Source organism: Bradysia coprophila, unplaced genomic scaffold (genome assembly GCF_014529535.1).
Source record: "Bradysia coprophila strain Holo2 unplaced genomic scaffold, BU_Bcop_v1 contig_358, whole genome shotgun sequence".
NCBI lineage: Eukaryota > Metazoa > Arthropoda > Insecta > Diptera > Sciaridae > Bradysia > Bradysia coprophila.
This window is the reverse complement of record NW_023503616.1, coordinates 1648960-1675166: the sequence shown is the minus strand read 5'-3', so window position 1 is coordinate 1675166 and position 26207 is coordinate 1648960. Positions and strand designations below refer to the sequence as shown.

At 32.7% G+C, this 26207-nt stretch overlaps 3 protein-coding genes across 5 annotated transcripts in view; all 3 read right to left on the bottom strand.

The window, feature by feature from the left end:
- Nucleotides 1–4198, bottom strand: part of LOC119081727 — a 31304-nt gene extending 27106 nt beyond the window's left edge. Inside the window, exon 1 of the mRNA XM_037190887.1 lies at nt 3926–4198. The gene's annotated coding sequence lies outside the window, so the exon portion shown is untranslated. The remainder of the gene's footprint in view (nt 1–3925) is intronic.
- Nucleotides 4199–6521: 2323 nt separating this feature from the next.
- Nucleotides 6522–13231, bottom strand: LOC119081815 (dual specificity protein phosphatase 18). The gene is made up of 3 exons (XM_037191050.1): nt 12419–13231; nt 7283–7663; nt 6522–7099 (listed from the first exon to the last, which is right to left on the bottom strand). Exons 1-3 carry the CDS (start codon nt 12523–12525, stop codon nt 6910–6912), a joined length of 678 nt encoding a protein of 225 aa, XP_037046945.1. The 5' UTR covers nt 12526–13231; the 3' UTR covers nt 6522–6909.
- Nucleotides 13232–14392: 1161 nt separating this feature from the next.
- LOC119081761 (vesicular glutamate transporter 2) lies at nt 14393–17990 on the bottom strand. Of its 3 annotated transcripts, none has more exons than XM_037190953.1 (11): nt 17837–17990; nt 17635–17759; nt 17392–17575; nt 17197–17316; nt 16836–17016; nt 16661–16768; nt 15217–15471; nt 15028–15161; nt 14700–14963; nt 14509–14641; nt 14393–14452 (listed from the first exon to the last, which is right to left on the bottom strand). In XM_037190953.1, the coding sequence occupies exons 2-11, from the start codon at nt 17688–17690 to the stop codon at nt 14406–14408; spliced, it is 1482 nt and encodes a 493-aa protein (XP_037046848.1). In that variant the 5' UTR covers nt 17691–17759; nt 17837–17990; the 3' UTR covers nt 14393–14405. The 3 variants fall into 3 exon arrangements, with proteins under 3 accessions (XP_037046848.1, XP_037046849.1, XP_037046847.1); XM_037190954.1 differs by having other exon boundaries at nt 17635–17777; nt 17837–17988; XM_037190952.1 differs by having other exon boundaries at nt 17635–17986.
- Nucleotides 17991–26207: the final 8217 nt, after the last annotated feature.

Sequence of the window (26207 nt, the reverse complement as noted above, 5' to 3'; positions counted from 1 at the left end):
TATGCTTCAAGTATGCCAGTCAACAAATCATACATTATTTCCGACTTGGTAAAATTTATCATCACATTAATAGGTAGCTGGTAGCATCATCGTATTATTATGCATTTCATTATTCGGTTTATCTTTTCTCCTCAGATGTGACAATGTATGTACCACTTACCCAATTACAAGAAAGTAAATCGATTAACGTTGATATTAAATGCAAAAACCAGCTATGTATCGAACTGATAAATCTACCTGAACATCACTCATTCTCTCTTCTATATCTCTGATGTCTGGTTTAAGTGATGTTTTGAAAGATGATGATTTGAGTAGATATCAAAGTAAGTGAGTTGAGACGTTCGGTGTAATTATTGTTATTACTACAAAAATTGATAATATAATATTTTAAGTAAAAGTTAGCTACAGGCAAATTGTTCATGTTGAATAAAATTGGTCTCTGTGTTTTTAGAAAAGACAGTAATAATATAATAGACTGAACCACCGAAAAGTTAATAACAAAAAATAAATAATGAAAATAGAGGCAGAGAAAAAAAAATCTGAAAACACTTTTTGTCGATATTATTTGGATACAAGCAGCTAGCTGCTCTGTTTAATAATAACACTATTCGTTACGGGTACGGGTGCGAAAGATAATTATATGATCAAATAAATTCAATAAACTATAGCAAAATGTCGAATTAAACAACAACAAAAACTGCGATTAATTATGAAGAAATGAAAAAAAAAGTAAAAGTTTTTCGCAAGGCATCTTCATGTTTGAGTTTTTTCACTGAATGGCGAGATAGATTGACTGGCCTTTTACAATTGGCTCAAATGCGAATCTATTTAAACGGTTTTGCAATAGAAACTTTTTTTCCCATTACACTCTACAAAACGAAAAGAAAATTGCCTGATATTGAAAATGAGAGTTCAAATTTTCAATTAAAATTGAATGTAAAGAGATAATTAACAATAGATTATTGTAACAATTTTATGTTGTTACATACTCAGTGTTTAAAAAAATGATGGAATTTATAGAAATGGACTGTCACAGCTCTGTTAACTACTTCATTTGATAAACCAACAATGTCGAACCGCGCAAAAACATACCGGTGCTTTGGTGTCGATGTATGTCTAAACAAACTAATTATTTATAGCACACGAATCAACGAATATACCCCAGACGAATGAGATCTGAATATTATCTAGCGAAAGCTGTTCATGTGGAACCCATTTAACATGAAACACTTCCGACGTACTTAATGAATTTGTTTATAACTATTAAAATTAACTGCTCTGCGAAAACCTACAGCAAAGTGTTGGTGCTGTTGTGGTTTTCGCCGGAGAATGTTTTGAAAGCTCGTGGTGTATTGTTATCAACTTGAGGTCGAAGCACAAAAAACGATATATCCATTTTTTTTCAATTAGTTATCTGTGATAATAGGGGCAAAGGCAATGTGCTTTTCAGGTCATGTATTACAGACGACTGACGACGTAAGCTAATTATTAATAATAGACGTGTAATGTCAAGGTTCCTTAACTAATTATAATTTGCAGACACAAATTAAATTACAAGGAGAGAAAAGTGAAATTCGACATGTTTTCTAATTTGGGAGTTGATGAGGTTTCTAATTGACTCCACAAGACCTTTTTTGAACAAATGAAAATCTAGATTTTCACTTTCTGAATTTTTGCTAAAAACGCGTTAGAAACAAGAATTTAATATTAAAATAGAAAATCTAGATTTTCATTTACTAGACGAATTTTGTATGGAATCATAGCGCTTCTTCTAGCACGAACACTCATTTTTCCTACGTCAAAAAGACTCCAAATATTTATTACGTTCATGCTAGAAGCAGAGCTATGGTGGAATTATTTACAAACCACAACCACTCCCAAATAAGAAAACATGTCGAATTTCACTTTTCTCTACCTGTACACTTGGAACATCCTACACAACACAAGTTTATTTAGTGATGCATTATGTTATGCATTGGTCGCAAGTTCGGATAGGTTGTTTTATGGATTTTTTCTATGAAAATTGTGGTGCAGTGCTCCCCCTGGATTAAAAGTTTTAAATTACCGTTTTAGGTTGAAAAGTTCTTCATTGTATAAGAAAACCAACCTATAATTTGTCAAGTATTTGGCAAACGACGTAGCCCTACCAATACCTCTAATATAGGTCCTATATTGAGCATTATGCAAAACAGATTGTGAAGACAAAAATGTTCATAAATTTACTTTCCAGACCGATCTGTTACATAAATGTCTATTATAAACTTGTGATGAATTGAAGGATTGACCGAAGGGATTAAAACCGAAATTTGGAATGTGTTTCACATTAAAATCGCGGTAAATTTTACATGGTCATTATGTCTATTCGGTTTATTAAAATCCAAAACGAATATTATTCTTTCGCTTTAATCTAATTTTCATACTCAATTTTATTTCCTGTAAACTGCGTGTAATCTTAACCGCAGGCGTCCACTCCTTTTAATTGTTAGCATGTGGGTGATATATATTTTCTTCGACTATACATAAAATAATGAGCATAAGCAACTTGACCGATAACCGTATAATAGTACAATGGTGAAAATTAGAGAAAAAGCATATCTGAATCGATCAGTCTTACAGATATGGTTTTACATACATTTGTTATGTTCAAGTAAAATTAAAATGAAATTATCGAAGTGTGTAAACATGCTGTTGAGCGCGGAATAATTCTTCAGGTCATTGTGTTTGTCGTAACATTTAACAATTCTGGAAAATGTGTAGGGATTTGATATATGTTAACTCATTACATATTTTCATAATTTGTTTTTTGTATTTGTTATCTGGCTGACTTTCCTTACAAACACTTTCAATGAAACATAAACCACACATTCATTATAAACAAAGTTTATTTAACGAATTTGCTAGGTGTAGAGAAAGCACTTTGAAAAACTAGTTAGCACTCTTTTAACATTGGATAACCTGAACATAATAAATTCATGAATTCATAAAGAAATACAGAATTGTTTTTTTTAATTTATGGAAATTATCAAAGAAGTCATAAATTTGAATACAATAATCAACCTGCAATCATTTAATTTAAATACTAATTTTTCATGTAAATTAATTGTCCTTGTTCACCATTCTCAGTATTTCGGTGAAATTGTTTTGTGCTGAATATTATTCCGTATGAATTATATTCATTGCTCTTTCTGAACAATAAAAAAAACCATCGAATTTACAATCGAGAGTTGGCTGAACTACGTTATTCCACATTTTACACAGTCTTCATAATAAATATCCTTGGTGATATACGAGAGCCAATGTTACGATATTTTGTGCAAGATGCACTCTTATTATTCAGTTTAATTTATCATTAAGTTAAAAGTTTTTTTTTATCTTATGTGACTACAAGGGCTGAAAATATAATACTTGGCGCATGTCTAGCATTTTAATTTCGTAAGTTTATGTATTCCAAGGCTAATGAGAAGTACATAAAATGTAGATACTAAAAAAAGACGTTCAAGGATTATCCGAATCGAAGCTAATAAAAGTTTTCCTATTTCCAACAATTATCGGTTTGAGTAAAATATAAGATAGAAACTAGACGTTTTGTCTGTTATTAATGAATGTTGTGATATTTGAAAGTAATAGAATAAAATAAACTGTCGGTAAAAACCTGGGCTCCGCCCCTACCGATAAACCTATAATATAACTAAACAGTTTAGCCGAAGGGCACAGAAAAATCAAATAAATCTTCACATAGGCGATGTACATATTCTTCTCTTAAATCCAATTGGAATTGATTTGATATTTTTTCTCGTCCGAGAAGGTTCTAAAACATTTAGTCGCTCAACAAAAATAATTTATTTTCTTCAGGTGCAAAGGTTCCATTCAAAATAAATAAATTAAACAAACACATTAACCATGATCTCACATACAATATACTTACAGAATGTGTACGAAAAAAAATCCAAAATAAAAAAATTTAATGAAATTTCGTGCCAGTCGATAACAAGAATTACTCGTTCAGGTACAGGCTGCTGCAGATATGCACATATCACCAACAATCACTTTACCACAGTTCGATATATATGTTTATACAATAAAACACTTGCAAATAAAAATGCTATACCGCTCGCTATCAATCGCGTATAAAATTCACAACTTCTTACCCGATCGACGTGCTGAACAAAACTAAAAGAGAGAAAATGTTGAATGAAATAAAACCTAATTGGAATGGATCTTTTCTCATGTCTTTTCAAGTGGTTTTTATTTCATATTCTGGCATGCATTCGGAAGAAAATCCATGCGCAACTATTCACTGTCGGTGTGTGTGAGTGTATGTGTGTTAAAAATTCTAATACATGGTGTATGGTTGAGTAAAAGTAATAGATCAACATTGAAGAAAACCGGCTAATCAATGGAAAAAAAATTAATCAGACATAAATTAAGCTATTAGTTAGATGAGAAGGAGGTACGACGGTAAATAGAAATTAAATTCGATTTTTACCAATTACGTGCTGCTTGTATTTACTTTTCGTCATATATTGGTTATTCAAGCTGCATATTATTTGTGCATCTTATTATCACGCTAGTTGATGATGTTTTTTTTTTCTTTTTGAGTTTCTGCAGCTTCTTTAGTATTTTAGGTGAAGAAATATGGTGAGTATGTCAATGAATAACCGAAATTTATAGGCACAAGTCTTACAAGGTTTCACAAGATTGATGATACACATACTTATTTACTTACTTAGTTTTCATATGTTGTCAGGTTGACTAGCGCCGCCTACCCACAGAAGTCCCCGATATGGCATAAATTTTACTACGACCAACACGTGAATTGGGTACGGTTGGGTAGAATTTTTTGTAGCTTTTTTGTCATGTTAATTTATAATAAACCTCATTTGACCCGAAGATCCACCACAATTTTTTTCAGGGCTTCATTCTTTGCGCTCTATTTTTTGGTGTACACTCGCAGAATTTTGAAAACCGACACATTTTCTGTTTCGTGATTTACTGGTTTTTTATGAATTTTGCATGTATTTTTATATGGAGAAATCAGAAACTCAAGTAAAACACAGAAATAGAAAATGTGTCGGTTTTCAAAATTCCGAGTGTGTAAAAACTTGATTTAAAAAATAGGTTTGAAATGTTACAGCAGTGAAGTTGGTCACAAAAAAGTAGAGTGTTGGTATTGGTAATTGAAAAGCGAAATGTACTAGAAATATAACAGAATAGCAGACCAGTAGTGTTTCAGGAAAAGCACAACTAACTGTAATGATCTTTTTTAAAAAAATGTTCTTATATTAATTAAATAGAGTACTAAAACTATTGAGTGAATCATACAAATCTTGGCACTCTAAAATTTCATTACAAATTTTCTCATACAAAGTAGTACTCTATTTGGCAGCTGCCACTCGGAACACTTTGGCTTAAAGTGCGTTGATGTAATCAATAATCTTACTTTGCCATGTTTGTATTAAAAACGGATAATCCATTGCGGATTACCTCTAATGGTTTGTTAATCAAACGCATGCCATCTACAAGTGAAACTTTTTAAAAACCTAAACGTTACAAATGGTATTGTTACAAAGCTTTTTCAACTTAAATTTGTGAGTATGTGAGCCATTTAGTAGTTTGATATGTAGATGGAGCTCATCATGCGGCGTTCGATATAAATTTGAATTCTACGTACATTTTTGGTCGATATTCAAATTTTGACGACATAAATATTTGATAAAATTTGCTAGACGTTTCAAATATCATACTGAGGCGTTCGTTTCGAGTTTAGATAACCTCAATACAAGCAACATACACTAATTATTACGCAGCGGCTGAATAAGAATATTGCTCGGATTTATGTGGTTTCGTTGTTCCAAATTATAAGTGATGCATGGAAGGCAGTAGATGATAATTTTTGATGATGAGGGACTTAAGGGCTAGCTAAAATGTAAAATAAGAGCTAGCTTAAGTCAGTAAGAAAGTTATTCGGCCATGTTGAAACACAGCATGATTGGTATCGTTGAGAGTCTCTAGGATAACTCAGCAACAAAAAAAATGGTCTATCTCAAAAATTTTCTGAAGACTTGATTTGAATATTATGTGATTCTTAATCACGGGATCATGTGCACGAGATATCATGTATGGACATTTTCAAGCTCACCGTGTAAGACTTTAAATTTAGTAGCTATCATTTTGGTGAATTGTTGGCTCGACCACTTTAAAATTCAGACAAATGCTATCGAAAAATATCCCCAATGTTTTTTTGAGTATGAACAACGGACCAGCATTTGCACTGCACTTGAAAATGACATGAAAACTATATTAGTTGTATGAAATTGTTTTGTTAATTGTAAGGCCAATGTATGATGCAATGTCCGATTGTGGTACCTGAAATCTAGATACGCTACTGCTGGTGCTGGTGCGTTGACATGAAACTAATGAATTTAGAACATAATATAGGAAGATTTTATTTTAGATTTCTTAGGCTTTTAAATACTTATTCACTGACAGGAAAAATAATAAAATGTGGAACAGAAAAACAATTTTTTTTTAGTAATTCGTACACGTTTAATTTTACAAACTGAACAAATGTTACAATAATAAAATTAGAAATTGGTCCCAAAAATCTGTTACTTTTAATATGAATCGTTAAAACCAAATTCTTACATCCAGATGCTCATTTACTATCCGCAAGTGTTAAGATCTGAATTTATTTCAATACAACAGAATAATTTTTAGTATAAAATGTCTAGTATACCATTCACAAAAACGAATGTTTTCATTAAGTCTACTTTAACGTAATTGTACTCTAATTTAGCATCACCTTTATTCCAAAAAGAAACCCGCCCATAAATTTCGTTACAATCTTATTTCGTGGATGCAAATCAATTTATGGACAGCTCCTAGAGACAGTCAATAATCAGTAAAAGTTCATCTCCGTTTTACATTTCGATGCTTCTGATAGAACAGTTCCATTGCCTGATATTCGTATTCATAAACGTCCGGTATTTCCTGACCGAGTGACTCTTTGAATACCATGGAAACAGTTGCTGTGCCTCGTATGCTTTCTTCATATGCGATGAGCTGACGGAAGAAACCAATGTTTGGTCGAATCTGCGGCCTGGAAAAATATTTTTTTTTATTTTCTGTCCTGATATTTAGTTTAGATCTATTGGAGGGATTTTCACTTATCATAAGCCCACAAAAAACTATGATTCATAAATCGGCTTTCCATTTTGTATGGAGAGTCTATTTATAGTTTCAATTGCAACCTCTCTATTAAAGCAATGTGTGTGCAACTCACCTTACTTCTCGAACACGTAAGAATGCGTCTCTCAGTGTCATATCACAATGTTTAATCAAATAAGCTATACATATCGATGCCGATCGGCTAACACCAGCCACACAATGTACTAAGCTTTTTCCATCCGACTGTCGTACTCCTTCAATTAGATCTGCTGCCTCGTCAAAGTAACATTTTAAGTCGATGTCTCCTTTGTCTAACACTGGAATCTGATAGTATAATGGTCTGTCATCGGGTAACGGTGTATGCGGTAGCTCGGGAGCAATGTTTATGACACATTTAATTGACAACTTTTCTAAGAAGTATGGAATTGCAACGCCAGCACCGCAGAGGTAAAGTGAAGGTAGAATTTCAGATATGCCAGGGAGTCGTGTCGTTGAACTGCAATAATAAAACATCATATCCAATTAGAAAATAGAAACAAATTGAATAACAAATTCTTGATGCACGATCAAAGTAAACAAAATATTTTCTATAATTAATACCATTCCACATTTTGCTGAAGAAAGTAAGTATATTTGAATGAATTAAAATTAAAGATGTTATATTGAAAAGCTTATCCCAGAAGTACAATAAACAAGGAAATTAATTGGCACTCGGCCAGAACATATAAAAATATATATGGAATGCCGAATGTGTGACATGAATATTTTACATTTTTAGTGAATTTTTTCTGTTGGAACATTCAGCGAGAACATTTTTTCGTGTTCTTGAAAAATTGATGGGTCATGGATATGCTTAAAACGATTCAGATGTCGCAATTTCATAATAAACAAGTATTCGCCAAAGCCAAAGAACTTGTGTTTTTATTAGACTTCAATGAAATTGTAGATTCACACTTTGTAAATTTTCGATAGAAGCTCTGAATAAAAAAAATCTTTTTAAAGAAACACGGCCGAAGTTAAATTAAGTTGAAATTTAATCTGAATGTATGAATAATCATGAATCAGACGCTTAGCAAGCTATTACAAAAATATAGTAAAGAATCTCCAAAAGCTTTGATAAAGTCTTCAGAATATCTTCCCCTTTTAGACATGACCAATCATCTGTTATAATTATCGATGACCTACGTTCAATGTTGCCTTTTATAGTAAAAGATGTTAAAACGTTTGAAGTAATAGATTTCTTAACAAACACAAGGTGATGCTTTGAACAAGGGAAGTAACAGTCTGAATCGCTATATGCTTTCAATAAAGATAAGCAAATCATAAAAAACGTTTCGAAAGAAAATCCTTATTCGAATTCCTAAACATCACTTAAAAGTAAAGTAAATTCCTTGAAACTTGACAAAAAGCGAATTGAAAATTACAGAAAGTCTAGAATCCGTAAAAGTCTTCTGAAATTAGCTAAAAAATGTTCTAAAAATTTGAATTTCTGATTATCCACACATCGACCAACCACGTTTCTTGTCTTCATTGTTGTTCTCATCACTTCCTGCCTTAATATAACAATAAGATGAAAAGTAGTGAGAGCCAAAAGAATTCAGATTATTTCCCCATTTTCCTATTAGCTTTTCTTAGCGTTCCAAACCAAATGCCTTTAAATAACAATAAAAACGGGCAGATATTCATTTTTAACAGCAGTTAATTATAATTAAAAATATTTAATTGAAATCTACGCCGCAACAAAATTTAAAGAAGAAAATAACTTTGGAATGAATCAACAAAAACAAATTCTAAAAATATTTAAAAATAAAGAAAAATCTGTTTACAAAAAAAACGCGAAATTAAATTCTGAAATTTTTGGCTAACAAAGTGAAATGTCGTAAATATTCACCTTAATTCATAGCACGACTCGAAAAATATTTTTCAGGTTGAATTTTTCAGCATTTTGTTTGAACCGAGCATATTACACTAACTCTTTTATAGTGACTAAGAGCATCCGTCAGGAAAATTGTTGAATGTTACAGCTCTTGTAAAAACACTATCATGCTCCTAATCCTCTGACATGAGTTGATAATTCATTTTAATCCCGGTAATTATGTTTCGCTAATTTTTCTCTCGTACATCTCACACAGGAAAAACTGCGTAGTGCCGCGCCGGCCACAAATATGCGGTCACAACTTAAACGGTAACGTCATTATTTTCATTTGAATAACAACTTCTGCGCTAAAAATATTGTGTTTTATACTCTTGTGAATTCCTCATCAAATATTTTTCATGTGTAGGCGTTAAGACGTGTACATCACATTCGCTGTGAAAATGAAAAACAATTTTAATTTTCCTTTCTTTTTTTGTTCAATTTTCGGTAGCCACAAGTTATTTGTGAGAAATAAATGTAAATAAATGTTACGCATTTTTATTATTTGCGATAAACCTAATGATGTGATCTTGTTTTCCTCATGGTGGGCAAACGTTCTCTGTATGACGTCTCGAATAGCGTTACTAGAAGAAATTGCCTTAACTAATTGAGTTGTGATGTTAAAACATCGTGATTATAGTAGATGAAACATCCGGCGTATATTGGTTTAACTCAGTTCGCTATTGTTATAGTTCTTAAAGAGCTACTCAGTATTTAGGCAACGCATCCATTTCGAATGTGTATATACTACATACTGAATTGCATTTTCCGTTTGTTGTGGGGGGGAGGTGGAACCGGAAGATCCATGAACTGGTTTCAATTTTCGAAATGTATCCAATTGAATATATATATATAATGAAAAACTATCATCATCTATCTCAGTCAGACTTGTCGTTTTTGCAATTTACAAAATTATTTCACATGTACGTGCGTAATTGAATTTTAAAAATAATTTTTTTTTTTGTCGAAACATCTGACAGGAAATTGTTGATACCCACTCAAATTTACCGTTGTTATATCATAGTAATGTTGTGAATGTTCTATGTGAATCATCACAGCAATGCATTAGAAAATTAAAACATATGGAACAACCGCAGAGTTTCACATGGGACTCAATGGAAACATACGAAACGAAAGAAAAATAATTTCTTTTTTCTGGCCGGCTGTAATAGTTGCTTGTTGGCTAATTATATTTTTAACGTCTATCGATGAAAACTTGTTTGTATAAATAATACAAATTTTTACGCAAACTTCATGTTGTGTTAAAATACACCCCATCGCTACCATAGAAGGTGTTAGACGGAGTTAGATAATTGGTTAATTTTGTTGGTTGATTATAGTTTGCCACGCAATTCATTCTCATTGAATCTATTACTTCTGTTGTTCCACCCTAGCGTTTAACGCAAAATCTGTCTTCATCAAATGGCACAGCCGGGTTTTTTAACGTTACGTTTTAGCAAAGGACTAGAGAAACATCCAGGAAAGCCCGAAACAAAAACAAAAAATCTTAACAGAGCCTATCATTGCTCTTCCCTTTCCCCTATATGTTCACGCTAAGTGTAATTTAATAGCAAAGGCTATCGAGACAAAGAAATCTGTTTCGACCTCAGGACTTATGTGCAATGGCGGTCCCGGCTAGTTAGACTAGCACTCGTCAGTTGCTCCACCACACGTCCTTTCACAAGACAGAACGCATACAGAACATTTTGAACGAGATAGTTAGTTCTTATGCAGTTTGATAATGTAAGAGGTTCACTCTCAAATGACCTAAGTTAGAACAATCATGAAATTCCCAACAATTTTCATCAGTAAACAACATTTGTATAACATTATTATATGAGGTCACATGAGGCGTAGCGCGAAGGTTGTTCTTTATTTTTGTCGTTGCTGTCGTTAACAGATGATTTCTGAAAGTTTCTTTTAGTACTCTGAAACATTCTCATTGATGCCTCTTTTGTGTTGAAAATAGTATGCATTTTGTCTGCATTTCGGTGTGCAAAAGTCACTAATTTGTGTCTGTGATACCCTTTTTTGTGTTAAGTGTTGTATGCCCTCATTTTGGTATGGAAAAAAGAAATAAAGTTTTACGTGTGTGTTCTTTGCGATGTCGATATTGTTTTAAAAAATGTACTGCAGATCACAGCGAGGAAACTCCATCACTAAAAATTCAGTGTCAACTTGTCAGTCAGTTGCTAGAGAGAGAGAGAGTATTGAATCTTCCCTACATTTTTCCAATAACATCAAATTTTCATGATGACTCGATGTTTGCATGCTCGTCATTTTGAGGATGATGAAATGGAATTAGATTGTTTTTTTCGGGCGGATGAAATCTATTTGTTGTCTATTGGAACTGGAATTGAAAGTAATTCGTTTCATATACGACTCGTCTGTAAATTTTTTTCTTATCTTTTAATTTATATTCCACCTCAATCCAAGATACCACTTTTAGTTCTTGTAACATAACCAAAGTCATTCCTTTCAATTAACGTCTTTTGTTTACACTATTCCTCCCATAAAATGCGCTTTTATGTTCATTTTAATTTTTTTTTTTTGGCAAAAACCAGATTCAAATTAAATAATTTTTTCAAATAAGCAATTTTCAAGATCAAATATACCGAAAAATTATAAATAAACACAATATCAGTCTGCTGAATCAATTTTAAAACAAAATCAAAAGCATAAACAATAAACAATTTTGGAATATCAACATCCATCGTCTTGTTGAAATTATTTGTTTTTTGCTTCTTTTTAGAAATTCATATATATTGGTATGGTTTTAGTTTAATGTAGAATGTTGATAGAACAAATATCTCTGTGCCCCTGATTCTGATTAATCAAAAAAAGCTGACCCTGATTTGCTCTGAATATTTCAGCACGTTCAAACCCACTTTGCAACACTTCGCAAAATCTCTTATCGAAATACCGAAAACATTTTTTGTCAAGGATCAACGAAATCAGCCAATTGAATTAGGTTGTAGCTTTTGTTGTACAGAAATTCTGCAAATTACAGTGTCAATCAAAAGTCGTTGTTACATTAAACTAACATTATTTCTAACATTAGCATGCCATCATCTTCACGACTAATTGTTGATCATGGTGAAAACGCTTTGTATTCGTTTGTATGTTCTAAATACTATCAAGATTAAAGTCAAACTGATATTCCCATTGATCTGTTTTAATTCAAACAAAATATCTTGGCAAACGATTCCAATGTCGTTTCCTCATTATAATTTTCTTTTCTTTTTTTTTATTTTCTTCATTTTCAGTTAAAAATAAAAATTTATTTATTCAACATTAAAACTAAAATAAACTGAGGAATCTCTTAAACTAACTCACCTTTCATTTTTGGCGCCAGTATGTGTATTCAACAAATCCTGAATTTCACTCGATTTTTCATTGTTCATATTTTCCGATAGCACAATATCCTTAGCGGACAGTGTCATTGTCGGTAAGTTTACGATAGTTATTACGGAACCAAATTATTAAAACTTTTGCTTCTTGTTACACAACTAACGCCCAGGTGGTTGGTTTATCTTTTCAAACGATTGAATGTGTTTTTTTTTTTGTTGATAAGAGACTGATAAAATGTTTTATTTATATTTTCACAACGTTAAAATTTCGTCTATAAAATTGATTATATGAACCGTGCTCACACTTCAGAGTCTGCTACTTAACTACTCGTCTTGTCGGGTACTCGGCAATATGCAGAACACACTGTTTTTTTTTATAATATAAATTCAGACGGTCTGAGTCATTTTGTGTTTTGTGTTATAAATATTATGGTCGAAAATTCCTTTCGATCAGATCAGATGATTATTTTGTTTTACTTTAAGTATCGTGTTAGTTGAGTTGAAACACACTTCATCGTTCTAAAAAACCGAAGCGAACGCATTTATAAATACGTTCGTTTGACGGAAAGGGACAGAGAATATGGTGCCAGACTAAAAATAATCGCGCATAAATATTTACTAGCGCATTTTGCATGTTTAAATATCGTTGCAATCAAACTTTTCAATTATCGAATCAGATCGTTGCATTTTTGTTTGTTCTGGTTTTTTGGAATTTTTGGTATTTTTAACACACCGGTACATTCCAACTGTTTCACGTTTTATGTTCATATTTATTAGGAAAATTTGCCAAAATATTTTGCATCTCTTTTGATGAAAATGTGTGCAGTGTTATAAGAATCATGTGCTTCTGAATTTAATTAAGATTTTTAATGTGCATAAAGTTAGAGAATGAATGTTGAAACTGTTTGAATTGAAGAAATAGTTCTCAAACGAGGGCCTGTTTTACACTTTTATTTTATATCAAATTAAAATCTCGAAAAACAACTTCAAACGGAAATGTTGAAATATTACTGCGGATTGATTTTATGATCGTTCGGTTGACTGACTGCCTTCGATTATTCACTTGGCATTCCTTCTGTATTCTACTACAAAGTTAATTAATATTCTTTAAAGTATACACGTCTCTGGCTGTTAAGATTTTTTTAACGCAAAATGCATCTTGCCCAACACTTCTAAATTTGCAAACAAAATTGGAATGGAATGAAAATAGAAAATTACTTTGTGTCAACGCTTATTTTTAGGCATTCAATTTTTACGATATAGAAATTTTGTTTTATTTTTAAAAGACAAAGTACGAAAATACATTTTTTTATGAACATTAAGAAAGAGTATAGCGGAGTAATATTTGTTTGTGGAAATTTTAGAAATAAATATGTTTAATTGAGTGTTGTACGCTACCTACGTTTTCAAATTCCTTTAATATAACAGAGAGACTGCCCTACATTCAGGTGCATTTAGAAGTACACTCGAAATAAATATAAATAACTCGAATTGCTGTTTCTCGTAGAAATATTTTATTGCGAGGACAAACTTCTGAATTTTGAGAAATGTTATCATTTTCTTCGTTTACTTTTGTGACTCGCGTTTGTCAGCTTGGTTTGACACATGAGGGAGGTACGGTAATCGTGGTCTTACAGATAAATGAAAAGCATTTCTCAAATCCTTTGATGATGTAAAAAAAAACTAATTGAAGAAATGCACGCTCCAGAGTGTGAGATCTCGTCACTCAATCACTCAATCCATATCTCTACTTAACCTGTAAAACACTGTAAACAATCATTTCATACAAAATAGTACTCTATTTGGCAGCTGTCGACTATGATCACTTTCGCTTGAAATGCGTTGTCCGTTTCTGCATTAGAAATTGACAAAACAATCCTACATCATGACGACAATTCGTATGAAAACATTTTATCTTGTATTGAGAGTCCAATTGAAGTTTATTTAAAACAACTAGAAGCGTGATGGTGATCTCATTTATATTCTTTCATTTCCGCTTCTCCTTTTACATCGCCCGAATCTACAAAACGAAATGAGGACTTGTTATCTCACACAAACAAAATCATTGAATTTTACCTTCAACGTTGGTAGTCTCTTCTACAACTGCCCATGGTTGCACTTCACCTGAACACCAAAACCAATAGATAACACAACCGACCAAATAAATTCCGGACGATATATAAAACACAATTCGCCATTCATTCTCATCCTGCATAAAAATCGTTATCGTCATTTACAGGTCCCGATACAAATGTCGTAGAATTTACCTTATTTTTCACTAACACGCCGGTTAAAGTAGGTGACACGATTCCAGGAATCGTGGCTAGGGTATTTGTTATGCCCATTAGAACGCTTGCATGTCTGGGTGCTATATCCAAGTGATTAACGGCAAAACCACACCAAGCATAGGCGCCTAAACCCACTGCAATTATTATACACACAACACTCCATACCGGATGTAGCAAATACGCCGCCAACATCATGAAAACAGTTTGAAACAAAAAGGCTCCACAATTAAAGTATTTTCGTACCTTAGATGGAAACGTTTGTAAATGAGTAATGAGATCATCTACATCACTAACAACAATGACTTGCTTGGGTAGTTGTTAACCATCCTTTTACTTGAAATATATCTGCCATATATCCGGCGACAAATAATAAAATTCCCATGGCTAGATAGGGAGCTGCTGATAAAAACCCAGTTTTGTTTAGATCGTAGCCCATCGTGTCTACATAACGAAAAAGGTTTTTAAAAATTTCTCATATTATACAGCGCCACTACACCTTTCAAAAATGTCGGCAGTTGAGTAATTAAAGTGTAAAATCCCCAATTTTCAGAAAAATGTGAGGCACAAATCGCATACAGCGGTGGGGAAGTGAATATTGCCTTCCATGGTGTCGGTACAGGTGCAAGTTTCTTCATATTTCCCAACGAACTGTTTATGTAATCCAGTTCATCTTTCGAGATGAAACGATCTTTTGATGGGCTTTCACGAACCACAATCATCCAAATTATAAACCAAACAACTCCGATAGCACCTTGAATTGATAACGAAATTAAATTGTTGTAGGGTGTCAGGTGTATCGAATGAAATGACGAATTAATGAATAATTACACTATTATTTGAGTCTGTTTAAGTTAATAAAAAAGACGATGCTTTTTCAGATAATTCGATAAATCTGTCTTTCGCTAAAAAAAGCCTTCGTTAAAAAAATATTTCAGCACGAGTCGGAGGTGAGAACAACGTTTTGCCTATGGTGCACCTTGATGCTAAAATTCCCAACATTGTAAAAATCTCGTTTTGAATGTAACGAAATCGTATCACAGTCACAGTTTAACGTACGACATGCCAGTATGCAAATATTTTATATAATTTATACGGCCGGAAATGAGTATGTTCACTGCCTTGGAGTATTAATTTCTAATCTTATTAGTACGTTTATCACTAAATTCTTTAATGCTATGTTTGATTATCCATAAAACTTAAGCTCTCCATTTCAGTAGTTCTTATTATTGTGTCTTTATCATAAAATGTTTTTGATGTCAAGTTCTTCGTCAGATATTAAGATTTGTCCCTGGTAATTTATAATTCAGCACCACTTACATACGTAACGTAACTAATAGGCTCTACTAATAAGGCTGACTTTGATTGGTTACCCAAGACATTTCTTACTATAGATACATAAGGCATGTAAAATCAAATGTTTGAATATTTTAAGTCTAGGATCAAAAAATTCTGAAACAGCTGAATAAGAACACGCGAGCGAAGCGAGTAAATTTTTTTTGTAAAGTTTTTAACTTTTCTTTTATCGTCTAAGAATTTTTCGTTGTTGTGTGTGTTGAATTTCTAGCGTTAGGGGCAAAGTCCCGAAATCCTCCCTCGTTCATCCGTCTCTTTATGAATAACAATTCTACCGCTACATATATTACCATTACACGTTGCTGTTGTGTACTATTTTTACATTTTAACGTGCAATAATAGTTATCTAATCTACTTATCCTGAAACGCGTGAAGAACATCAAAATTATTATTAAACTGAGCCTAATGTTTAATTGTTATCTTAGGAGAGACAGATACGATTCATAATTTTAATGAATCTTTATGACTAGTAAACATCAATTAAAATTAGTACCAGCTAAGCTTTTGTGTGGATATAAAGATAAAAGTGTAATTGGACACGATTGCTAAAAAATTTGGAATGAATTACAAACGGCTGCAAGACTTACCAAAGAAATAAAATAAGCTTTCCCAACCCCAACTTGAAGCTAATATTCCACTAAGCGGCATCGCTACAACTGTTCCGGCATATGCACCGGCAAAAGAAATTGTTGCCACTGAAAGAGAAATTAGAAACGAAAGACCTTTAGTGCAACATTCTAGAGGAAAGGCTCGGGGTGTTACTTCTGGAACGTTCATGTGGCGGTGCCCATTTTGACCAAACGGAATGAATACATGGAAACGTAACACCTTCGAATATTCCTTCAATTACTCGTACAGCCATTAGCACATACACGCCTCCCGTTGCGGCGAGTGGTGTAAGTAACGTGAGGACAGCTGTCGAGAAGATACCAGCACCGAAAACCTTTTTATTTATAAGTTAAAATCGAACTCAAAATTTAACGAGAAAAACGATGAAAAAGAAACAGAAAGCCTTCCAAAGAAATATTTTCAAGCTCAACCAAAGACAAAAATGTCTGTGTCTGATATTTTTATTGAAAATATTTACTTTGGACTTCTCAATGCGGATTTATGAATGCTTTACAATGTTGCCTCCTAGTTTTTGACCGAAATAACCACCGGCAAGTTGAGTTAAAATGTAACCATAGAAAAATGCACTCAAAATTAGCCCTTGTTCAGTTGAATTCCAATTAAAATATTGCTCCTAAAAAATGTGTACGGCACGGAATGAATCATTTTTTTTTATACAAAATAATGCTCGATCGCAAGTCTTACGTACATGTCCATACGTTCCATTAGCATATTCAATCGTACGATTCTCCGTCATCGCTACAATCGCAACACTCAGATTGACTCGCAGTGAATACACATTGAAAAATCCGAAAAATGCTAACACTACAACGATGTACCGACGCTTTTTCCAAAACATCCATGTTAGAGGTTCCTTTTCTGGTATATAATCACTGAAAATATAGAAACATTGCCGAACACTGAAATAATTCACATATTTTCAAGTACTTGCATTATCTGATCAGTGCTCTTATTGGTGAATTGATTTGGTTGCTCTTCAACTCCCATTTTATTTTTTTTTATTTTCGGTTTAAAATTCAACCGCTTAACTAACACGTAACATTATATTAATAGTAGCTAAAGAGAATTGAAACACTATGGATTAACTGTGAGGTACAACCTCACGCGAAGACTGAATTAGCTGTTCTTTTTACGAACTGAAAGCTAATTGTTTTATCTTTACAGCTTTTATAGAGCCGAAAAACGCTTTGTTAATCTTAGCAAGAACTTAATGTGACTAAGATACTGATTCCAGTCGAATAATAGATACTCGAAACAATTGAAATTGGTTGAATTCAACGTCACGATATCTCTGTTGACTCGTGCACTACTAAGTATCTTGTTACGTTTGTTGTACATTTTTGTCAGCGTTGTATACGCTTAACAGTTGTAATAGACTTAAAATTGGAATATTATTTATGATAATTGACATATATAGTAAGTATACATACATTGTCATTGAATTTTTTTTGTTGTCATAGTCGTTTTTATAGCATGTGACAGACTTTTGTTAGTAAAATTTTGTCCATTAAGTCGTTTAACAGTTTAAGTGATGAAAGGCAGAAGAAACATACTTGTGATGTTTCGTGAAGTCTGTTGTTCGGGAAGGCGGATACTTGATTGAAACATTGTGAATACACAAAGAATATTCACCTATCACAAAATTTATTCTGATTTCGTAGTTTTTCATAAAAAGTTCAATCGTAATCGTAATTAGATTTTGATTACAATTCCAACTTTCCATGAAATTTTACGAAATCCGTAATGTGATAGGTGAAGAATCAATTATGTAACCTCTCCACGTGCACATACATTCTCTGTTGTATTACACTTATTGACCTGTGAAGAAAGAAAACCAAACTCTCCGTAATCAGAATGGTGGTCTGTTATCTACCGTGCTCTCAATATACTTCTGAAACGTTGTTATTTAAAAGTTTAAAACACCAACGTCTATACAAAGAATTTAGCCTTAATGTAGGCAAAAGTTCGTTTCCTACTGTTGAACCAAGACAAGCATTGCCATCTAGTTCATATGTTCAGGTATTACAACAAAAACTTGTAATTTGCACCTCAGTGGCTACGGTAAGTTTTAAGTCAGATTTTGAATATGAGTTGAGTCTTTGATGTTTATACTTTTCGATTTAAATTGTATTTATTATTACGATAGTTTTGAAGCGTATTTTAGATGTTAGCAATTTTTCATTCATATTTTGAGTAATTTTTTTATAATCGAAAGGTTGTCGCTTCTCGTTGCGTAAACCAGTAATATTTTGGGTTACATTGGGCCAAAGTACTCTTGATTTGTTCAAACTTAATTCGCATTACAGGTTTCACTTTTTGATATGAGAAGCTCTCCTTTTATAAAATTAAGGTAAGACAGTAATAAAAAATGTAATTAATTCAATCTTTTAGAAACAGCAAACGTAGCTTGATGTTATGATCATAAATCTGTTACTTCTATTGTTTAAATTTTCGCTTCGATCATAAACATTTTACTTCTTTAGTTTTAATATACGATTCTAGTATGTAAGACCATATCAATCGAAGCTCACAGCTCATATTCGTCCTTGCTGTCGTTAACAGTTCCCTAGACGTTACTATACCGATGAGGTTGTGCAGCGACTACAAAAAATTCCAAATTTACATTATCTTGAATAATTCTTGGACAACTCGTCATTTTCAATTTTTTAGTCTTTGAATTAAAAAACAAGACCCAACCAACAATATATATATAAGCAAACGTTCAGTCCAGTGTACGGTGAGAGTAAACCAAGGAAATGGATTGCTATTTTTTTGTAATGAAGGTAAGAACAAGTGCACATAAATTAACATTAAAGTGGAAGAGATTTTTTTGTATGCATTTCCATTTTTAGGGAAGTTACTTATGTACGGGTATACAAAAAAAATGAAAATTGAAAAATTGTTCAGGCTAAATATTGGAAATGCGTACGTGATATTGATCGCATAATTCATTTTTAGATTTTAAGTGATCGAATTGTTGGAAGTCATTTTAGTAGTCTTCATCTGAAAATACGTCTACGAATACTATGAAATGCAATCAAAATATCTTGAGCCTATGTTGACCTACTTTTAGATATTCAATTCTCACATAACACTGACCAGACACAACAAAATTAGGGCTTAAAGAAGACAACAAATACGAAAGAACCTGTTTGAGTTTTTTTCTTAAGATTTTTCGGGTTTATTTTTAATGAAAACGACAATAACACAAACAGTAATCATATCTACGGGGATTAAAGATGTTTGTATTGTTCAAAAATATATTTACTGACATTTTTCTTTCTACTTGTCTATCCAGTATGTTCAAAAGAAATTTCATTTCAATCACAAGTAAATAAATGTTTCAAACACATTTTCTCCGTTCTAAAAAAAAAATTCATGTGTAATTACTCAGATGCGTCGTAAACACATTTCAGATTGAATTGTACCTGTGTTTAATCTGACATCAGCAATAACCGTTTCGTCACTATCTCCGTATATATACCGCGCGCTTTTTTTTATCAATGAAATGCGTCGATGAATACAATCAATGTTTTTATGGAAATTTTCTGTAAGTTCGTGCTTACTGATTTTTTTTAAATTAAAATTATTGATTTAATAAAATGGGTCTCCAGACTATAAAGTATGTGTCTGATTGTCCGGTTGATTTTTACAATGTTCACGTTTATCAAGAGTATTGAAAGCTCTACCTACCTTTGCGAAAATGCTTTATTGAACTTTGTAGAATTTTTTTTCATTTTTCGCGACAAAATTAAGAAAACCAAGAAAAATTCAAGAAAAGAGCTAGATTATTTATTTACTCTACCATTCAAAAGTATTCGATCATTGAGTGTTTTCAGTGTAAATTGACAAACTTTGAGAGGGCGCCAAAAATCGAAATGGTACCGGATTTTCACGAAAGATGGCGGATTCGATAGCTTGATTCTTAATGTTTAAACGAAAAATATAAAAAATATTTTCATAATTTGGAGAATTTTCAATTTTCCCGAAGGTCTGCATGGCCCGGGAACAACTTTGTTCCCCGACTATGCAGACCTTTGCAAAAATTTGGATTTCTCAAAAATTTCATATTTGGTGAAAACATTTTTTATATTTTTCTTTAAAGATTAAGGATCAAGCTATCCAATGCGACATCTTTCGTGAAAATCCAGTACCATTTCGATTTTTGGCCCCCTCTCAAAGTTTGTCAATTTGCACTGAAAACACTCAATGATCGAATACTTTTGAACGGTAGTGTATTTATCGTATGACGTTTCACAATCCATTAATAGTTACACTTCATGAAATCAAAGGTTAAGTCAACGCACTTCAAGCATGAGTGGTACTATAAATAGTGCGTTGGTTAAGTCAAAAAAATAAGAAAAAAATACAATTTCGATTATCCAACCATTGTACAGCTTGACTATTTAGGTCTATTACATCATTCATAGCGCCATTGTATTTCGTGGTTTTATGAGGATTTCCACAGATACAGCTTGGATCGTTAACATATTTCCATTCGAACAGCTTTTATTTGAAAGGGCATTTATTGCCAAATTTTTTAACGTTGCGATTTGGCAACGGACTAAATGCAACACTAGAACTCATCCACAGCGCAAGGCTGTTAGACTAAAGCAGAAGATAAGTTCACAAACAAAGCCAACGGCTTTCTCTTTCCCAGGGCTCACGTTTAGTGAATGAATTGAGAAGAAGAAGGCCTGCAGTGTTTTCGCTGTGGCTATTGCCAGATGTCGTAACTTTAACCGTTCTAAAATCGGTACTGAAAAATCGTTTTTCAGCGGGATTTTCTAACTGTTCGATAAGAAAAGGAGACACGATAGTACGGATTGTTGAGCCAATCCATTGTTTAGCTTTCTTAAACGACTGCCCAGCTCTTTGAACAAAATTTGGAATAATCGGTCACTGAGCATGTTGGCGATGTGTCAACGATTCGCAAACAGTGAATGAATTTGATCAATTTGAATAGAAGTCCTGCGATCACACCGGTTTTTAGCTTTCGTTGGAAACCGTCCTCGATAAGGTTGGTAAAAGTTCTTGTTTCTCTGAAACCAGCCTGTTCTGTTGGTGATTCCTTCTGATATTTGTTTTTTCATTAAATAAATAATTACATCAATTTTCCTCAGTCAAATCTGAGAACAAATCACCGAAATGATTTTCAAAGAACAATCGTATGATATGCCGAGGTATGTAAAAATTTAATTAAAACAAAGCATAATAACTATACCGTCATTATACAAAGCATATGCTGCACTCGTATACAAGTGCACGACGGTCTCTCAATTCACTGTAGCAATAATAATTTTCTATATTTTATCACGACTCTAGTCTATTTAATTAATATCAGAACAGTTATTCTGAACTTTCTTCTGAACAGGTCATTGTCATTCAACTTCTAATTTTACCTACAGTTCTTTAAACACGTAAAGAAACAGTAACCGCGAGTATAAAACCGTACCGTTGTCTAATTATTAAATAGATGCAGAATCAATTTTATTTTTATTCTCAGCTGTACTTTCTTTTCAATAAAACGGTAAATTTTGCGTATATATATATACATATGAGCTGGCGGTAGACCCACCATCAATTATTCCATCGAGAATAATATATACAAAAAAAAATTTCAACTTCCAATAGTTCAATGCTCACTCGGTAAACATATGTATAATATGCATATTATACTAAAAAGATAACTGGATTCTTTTCAGCCCATACATTTGCGCCAAGCCACAGAGAAGAGGCTAATGAACTTTTACGTTAGCAATAATATAATGTAGAATGAAAGTTATGCAACGTTGTAAATAAAATTTTTGTGTTATGTTTGCTTCTTCAATGGCCACAACACACACGGAGCGCGCGGCTTTCATTGGCGTTGAAAACCAAAGACGTATCGAGAGAGTTATCATTGAACTTTATAGTACATTCACTTCTTCACCCACTTTTGTTTGAGCATTTGAGCAAATTCAAGAATTTTCATTCGTGCAAGCAATAGCAGGTTTCAAATCAAAACGGTTTCGTTACTGAATTTGAAGAACACGATGGCATAAAGTAATTTTCTTTCCTCTGGTAAAAAAAGACAGAAGAGAAATTTATTGTACACACCATCAGGTCATTGTAATTACAGCCATCATCTACTATACTGATATTGATAAATTTTTTTTTTTAAATCTTAGATAGGGATTTAAGCTAGATTGAAATGTTAAAACATTCCCGCTGTTTATCAGAGTGTCATTTTGCTTAAAGCCTAATGTTAATCTTACTTTGTTTGTCAGCACCTTTCCTGTGATTTAATTTCAAGAAATGTTCATATTGGTCCATCTCAACATGTTTTAAGGAAAATTTCGCGAGAAAAAAAATTCCAGTAAATTTGCAAAAAATGGAGATGCTAATTGCAACCGAGTGCAAATAGTCTAAAACAAACTATGTGCACCCAAATGTCGAAACGCCCAATTGTTAGCCTAGTTTGTACAAGAAAGATATAAGTTTCTGTCGAAACACCCAATTTTTAAGCCAATGGAAGTTCATATTTTTGGTAACACTAGTTTCTGCAAGGAAAAAAGAAATGCTGCAAGAATTTATGGGCACAAATAGTTTTTTATAGAGTATTTGCACCCGAGTGCAAATAGAGTATTTGAGGCAATTGACACCCAGGTGCGAACAGTATTTTATAGGCTATTTGCACCCTGGTTCGCTTCAGTTCTAGCCAAAATATGGAAATATCAGGACCTCATTTCTTCTTTAACTAATAACCATAGGTCGAAACAATAATTTCGCGATTTTTTCCCTATTTTCTTTGTTTATTATCGTCGTAATTGTATAAAATTAAAAAGGCATAATTCAATTACATTTTCTTCAGTTTTTTTTTCTTTATAAACTTTATATAGCATCGAAGAGATACGAGTTGCTATTGAGTCTAGTTCAAGTTCGTACATTGACATCAATACCTCTTGCAAAACTTAAATCACTAAGGCGGAAATTGTATGTATAGTGCCGTGGAGAGTTATAACGATATTACGTGTCTGTTGAATGTAAGCGTAAAATGTGAATAGGTGCAATATCTGAAGAAATGAGTAAAAGAAAAATCTTTAATGAATGAGTCGAGCATCATAATTTCTTTTTTGAAAAGCTTGTTAGACAACAATTAATTTTTTTTTTGCTTTTTATTTGTTTTATTTATTTTTTTTATAGATATGCACTTCTGGAAAGTTGGCATTGCTGGTGTCTCGAAAAAGACAGATAAAATATAATACCTGAAAATGTACTTAACTCACAGCTATTCAGAATATACCATATTAAAAGGCTTAATATTGTAATTTTTCCATACACAAAACGCACAAACGGACCAGGGCCAAAAATTCTCAATTTCTCAAATGAGGGTTTCAAAACTTTCCCTAAATAATATTGAAATATCGCGACTTCGTCACTTATTTCCAACGTAGTTTAGGAGAAACGTTGTTCCTAACTTATGCTAGAAGGATTTTTTCAGCAAATTCGATTCCAGAACTCGCCTCCGGATGTTTCGCTAAAAATATCCTTTTAGCATGCGTTAGGAAAATATCTATTTTATTATTCGAAATGTAATTTTCTATTTCATTGATACTTAGTGTCGCTTTCTCCAGTAAAGCAATCCTGTGATATTTTGTTGGTTTTGACACGATTATGTGACAATACAGAGCATGCTTGATCAGTGCCGCATCTAGGATATGTTCAGCTCCCTAGACCATTCAGCACTCTAGCGCCCATTTTTCTTCAAAAGCTTCATTAGGAATGCTTTTTTAAGTTAAATGTCTTTTTCCTTTACCCTCGATCATATTCTAGAGCACTGTACAATTGGTCTCTGTGACAGTGACACCGATAGTGAGTAATCGGTAACAATCTGTATCAAAAACGACTCGATGACATACTGTCAAAATATGCTGACAAGCGACCATCTGTTACCGCCAGCAGTGACATAAATAAAGGTTCACTTTTGGTTAACGTTGTCTTATATAGTAACATGAAAACGACTGAAGTTGAAGATTTTGTTTCAACCACGAAACTATATCCTAAACAAATGATGTAACAGATTCAATCGTAGTTAAAAAATTTGTAATTTTGTAATTATTTTGGGATAGCTATATCGAACATTTAACGCCATACAAAAAGTCATAATTTTTCAAAAAATTCGAAACGCTAGACATTTACGGAGCTTCCAATTTAAGTTGTTTTTAATAGAAAACGACCACATCCAGTTCGAATAATCTCTGATCACTTATTGAAGAATTCGATTGAAATCTATCTTGAAGAATTTTAAATAGTTAGATAATTACGATAAACTGAAAACAAAAAAAAACTAAATCGCAGAAACGTTTTCACTGCATAATTACACCAATAATAAATAAAATCAAAAACTCAATTTTCTGCTGTTGATTTTTTATTCGTCTAAAATGAATCAACCAAAATGTTTTATTATAAAAGTTTCAATTCTATTGAAAGTTCTTCAAGAAATTTTATTGCAAGAATAGATTCGACCGTGAGGTTGATGAACTTTCTTTGCAACATTCATGTTATTATACCATTTAACTCATGTGAATGTATTGTGGTTGTATTCATATTTCGCTCAAATTATTACGGTACTGTTGCATACTTTTTGTTCAACAGGTTAGGCAACTATCTACTCGGAGTAAAAGATTTTATACGAATTGATCATGAGTTCGAGAATGCATTCGTGCTCAGCATACACACTCACTTTGAATGTTATAAATGAAATGACTATATGTATGATACACTTCCAGTTCATTCTTTGCAAAAGACGAAGAGATTGATGGATTTATTTATACTTACACCTTTATACCAGGTAGAGGTAGTTGTTTGTAGTAGCGGAAGAAAAGAAGAAATGGCTTTGACTTTTATTAAAACTTTTGCGCTCGGTCATTGGCATACATTTCAGTTTCGTAATAGAAAACGCAACAATATGCCAGAGTACAACGATCTCTTCGTCGAATGGAGGTTGTGATTAACGTTTATAGGTAGTCCAGTTTACATGGGTATACCATCGATTTTTATACTTTGAATTTCTTTTATTTATTTCATTTTAGAAAGAGAATTTAATTAATGAAATTAAATTGAAGCAGGCAAACAAACGCAGTGATATGTAGAAATTTGACTTCGCTATCGATACACTTGATGAGTTAGATTTTTTCTTTGATTTACTCATGATGTATATGACGTTGAAACGCCCGCTTTTTCTAGATTTTAAGAGACAACGTTTTTCCTATAAAATTCTGTACCTTCTGTACCTCTTCGCAACTCAAATCCATTTTGAAAATTTCAATCTTTAACGCTTTCCAAGAATTTATTCAGGAACGAACAATCATCCACTGGGCTTCTTTAAGTTATATAAAGTTATGAGATTTAACACTTAGCACCTTGGCATCGCTTCTACTTTTTGGTTTTGTGTTTTTTGGAACGACACCCTAGATAGAGTTTTTGAACATAGCCAGTCGCTCGAACATTGGCAATTCCAAT